The 3,824-nt window shown below is 58.4% G+C and overlaps 1 protein-coding gene across 1 annotated transcript in view; it reads right to left on the bottom strand.

The window, feature by feature from the left end:
• LOC102383747 (complement C4) overlaps positions 1–3,824 on the bottom strand; it is a 26,447-nt gene that overhangs the window by 1,136 nt on the left and 21,487 nt on the right. The window contains exons 32-39 of the mRNA XM_025192942.1: positions 3,358–3,451; positions 2,812–2,968; positions 2,270–2,360; positions 2,047–2,121; positions 1,357–1,459; positions 1,109–1,198; positions 755–847; positions 28–111 (exon numbers count right to left, since the gene is read on the bottom strand). Coding sequence (XP_025048727.1) covers positions 28–111; positions 755–847; positions 1,109–1,198; positions 1,357–1,459; positions 2,047–2,121; positions 2,270–2,360; positions 2,812–2,968; positions 3,358–3,451 — 787 coding nt within the window. The remainder of the gene's footprint in view (positions 1–27; positions 112–754; positions 848–1,108; positions 1,199–1,356; positions 1,460–2,046; positions 2,122–2,269; positions 2,361–2,811; positions 2,969–3,357; positions 3,452–3,824) is intronic.

The following is a 3,824-nucleotide window of genomic DNA, read 5'->3' as shown; positions in this document are numbered from 1 at the left end:
CCCCCACCCCCATTGCCCCACACTCACTGAACTGCAGCGGCTCCAGCACCTTCGTCACATAGGCCCGGAAGCCACTCTGGTCTTCCTCCCTCAGCACCTGCACCTCGTACCCTGGGGGAGAAGAGTGGGGAGCAGGGGTCAAGGTCAGGGATCGGGACTAGGACTACCCCACTGGTTTAGGCTTAGGCAGGAGTTAGTGGGGGGGGGCTTCTGGGAATTGGAGAAGGGCACAAAAAGATGTTGGGTGGGGGGGGCAGGATGGGGGAGGGGAGATGGGGGGGCCTCAGGGAGCCATAAATATACGGCTCTGAAGGAACTGCCATTGTTCCCTTCCCCACTTGCCCCAGCCACATGCAGCTGCCACCGCCTGCCCATCAGGGCTGATCCAGCCTCTCCTGAAATGCAGGAGAGAGGAAGGGGCTGGATCATGGGGCAAGGAGCATACTTGGGTGTGATCTGGGGTGGAGGGGTGCAGCTGGGGGTGTCAGGGTGTATGGAGGAGTTGGGGACCCCTGGAGTGGAACCAGCAAGCATAAAACCACCACAGTGTCAGTAAAAAAAATATGTCTGGCAGTAAAAAAAGCAATGTCTTGAATTGTTGACCTTGGGGGTGGGAGGGGCACAGAGACCATGGGGAGAGGGTCTCTAGGACATCCCTGGTGTGTGTGGGGGTGGGGCAGGTATTGGAGGTCAAGGGTTCCCTCCAGGCCTCACCCCACTCCCCTCCCGGCACCCCTCAGGGGTCCAATCTCACCATACTGCACCCGGGGGCTGTAGCAGGCAAACTCAGTGCGTTCAGCCTCTGTCACTTTGTCATCCAACGTTCGCTTCTTCCGGGAGCAGGCACCTGGTAGGGAGAGGGAGAAAGGGATCAGGACACCTGGGTTCTCTGCCCACTCCAGGAGGAGTTAGGGCTCATGGGGTTGGAGTAGAGGGGGTCAGGCTGCCTGGGTTCCCTCCCCTCTGTGGGAGGGAAATGAGGGTTGGGGAGTTACCGCAGGGAGCCCAGACACCTGGGTTCTCTCCCCGTTGTGAGAGGGGAATGGGGACTAGGGTGATTAGAACAGGAAAGGGGGTACAGAGAGCCCAGACACTTGGGTCTCCTCACCTTCGGCACACTGGCAGACATCATTAGAGCAGAGGGCTGAGATGAACTTGCTCCTACTGGGGGCGTTGTAGAACACGCTGCACTGCCGGCCTGGGGGCAAGAAGTGGGGGGATGGGCTGGTCTCTGGGGCAGCTCCTCTTCCATCCAGCTTTCCCTGACCCCCCCACCACCCGGGAGGCCCACTACCCAAGCTCTCCCAGACCCCATCTGCCTGTCCCCCTTCACCCCTGCCCCACTACAGCCCCCACCTGGCTCATAGAAGTCATAGAGGGTGGCGGCCGCAGGCTGGAGCATCCCCACAGGCACCGTCTGCTGTGCCCGGAACCCCACGCAGTCTCGGGCCTTGGGCACCTGGAAGTAGAGGGGTGAACACAGGGTTGGGGGGAGAGCCTCATGACTGACATGGAGGCCCCCAGAGCACATGCCTACTACCAAAGAACCCAGATGTAAAGAGATGCTCCCACCTACTGCCAAAGGACCCAGGTGCTCAGGGAAGCCCACACCTATTGGCAGAGGTCCTAGGCATCTGGAAACGCCCATGCTCTTACTGGCAGAACACCCAAATGTGTCTGGAAAGCCCACACTGACTGCCAGAGGCCCTAGGCATCCAGGGTGCATGCGAACACTATGTTTATCTCATGCTTAAGGCACTAATTCTGTGATACATTGTGGCATGTTCAAGCCATTACCCCTGGAAAACAAGCCACCGAAATGGGGATCCAGCCTCGAAGACGTTAGTTGTGAAACAAGGGAAAGGTCTGCAGCTCCTTCATATCACACTTTAGGTGGGAGCAAGGCATGCTACAACCAGACAGACAACACCCCCAAGATGCTCCTATGCCCATTCTGCCCCCCAAACCCTCCCCCATGCCCCTGAAGCTCCCCAACACCTTTGCCCCTCCACAACTCTAACCACAGCTGCCCTTTCCCCTGCTCACCGTCTCGAAATAGAGCAGGAGCCGCTGCCCCTGCACCTCATAGTGGCTGATGTAGCGGTCAACCAGGTCTTTCAGCTGTGGGGATGGACAGATATACAGATGACTCGTGGAAGAACAGACATGCCTGTTCTTCTCCCCCATGAGGAGAGGAGGTAGGGGTCCCCCAGGGGCTGAGCAGAAGTGCAGTGGGTGGGAGGGGACAGGAAAGGATCAGGGCCCCGACCTTGTCCAGATCAGCCGTGTGGGGCTGGAAGCCACTGAGCAGGGTGATGTCAGCAATGGCCATGCCTGAGATCGGGACCCCTGACTTCCTCCTGCAATGTGGGGTAGAAAGGCAGAGTGAGAACATGGCAGGAAGTCCTGCCCCCCACACCCCTGAGGAAGCTACAGGAAGTCCAACCTCCTCCCCAATAGACCAAAGAAGTAACAAGAAGTCCCCTTTCACCCCAGCACAGGCCATGGAAGGAATAAGGGGACTGTGGCTGGGAGCTGCATCTGCCAATGGGGTGAGATAGTAGCTAGAAGACCCATCCCCAGAGCATGCGCACAACAGGAAATACCGCTCCCCAGCAGAAGTCCTGTATCCGAGAGAGGCAGGCAGAAGGAAGTCCCACCCCCTAGGGCAGTGTAAAACAGGAAGTCCCACCCCTGGAGCACATGCAAAGCAAGAAGTCCCGCCTCGAAGAGAGAAAAGGAAGTCCCACCCCTAGGTACAGAGCTGGGGCAGGAATTCCCCACCAACACCACCAAGTAGAGGGACCTCACTGGATGCATATCGTGTAGTGAACCTCCTTCTCCCTTTGACTGCGGTCGGCTGCGTCTCTCCGGCGCCGGCGCCGGGCATCAAACCAGTGGATAGCGTGGAGGGGGGCATCAGCTGCCGGGGCTTCATCCCCATAGTCATAGTTATAGTCCCCCATATCTGTTGAGGGGTGGGGAGAGATACTGTGACATCAGCCAACTGCCCTCCAAAAAACCCTGGAGGAGCCTTGCCCCTTAAAGGCATGGTTGAAACAAAATGATGTCATAACAGCAGGGATGGGGGTGGAGCCTACCACAGCTTGCAAAACCCCACCTTCTCAGAAAGGCGGCGGTGAAATGGGACAGACAAAAAGGCACTCATTTCCCTTTAAGAGAGGTGTCATAACATCACAGGGGCTGGGGCCATCCTCAAAGCCCCTCCCACCTCGATTTTCAAAGGGGGGGGCAAGCCTGATGACATCACTAAGCTAAGCACCCCAGCCTTGAGGTTCTTAAGGAGGCAGGGCCCTGGCGGCATGACATGGTATTGGCGGGCTGGCAAGGACGCACCCTCGTAGTCGATGGCACCGGTCACAGTGACGTCCAGCTCCAGGCTCTGGCATGATGTGTTCCGCAGGTCCAAGACGCTGTACTGCTTTAGCACCTGCGGTGGGAGCAGGAGAAGAGAACACATGTCTGGGGCCCCCAGGTCCCTTCCAATCTACCCCATCATGCCCCACTCCTGTACCAGAATGAGGAGAGTGTCCAGGCTCCCATGCTCCTCTGCTTTCACCCCCCTACGTCCAGCTCCAGGCTCTGGCATGATGTGTTCCGCAGGTCCAAGACGCTGTACTGCTTTAGCACCTGCGGTGGGAGCAGGAGAAGAGAACACATGTCTGGGGCCCCCAGGTCCCTTCCAATCTACCCCATCATGCCCCACTCCTGTACCAGAATGAGGAGAGTGTCCAGGCTCCCATGCTCCTCTGCTTTCACCCCCCTCCCCTCCCCCCCCCACCCCACTCCCCTCCTAGACAAGT

This window comes from Alligator sinensis, unplaced genomic scaffold (assembly GCF_000455745.1).
Source record: "Alligator sinensis unplaced genomic scaffold, ASM45574v1 scaffold184_1, whole genome shotgun sequence".
In the NCBI taxonomy this organism is placed as follows: Eukaryota; Metazoa; Chordata; order Crocodylia; family Alligatoridae; genus Alligator; species Alligator sinensis.
The sequence above is the reverse complement of the archived record's forward strand: the minus strand, read 5'-3'. Positions and strand labels throughout refer to the sequence as shown.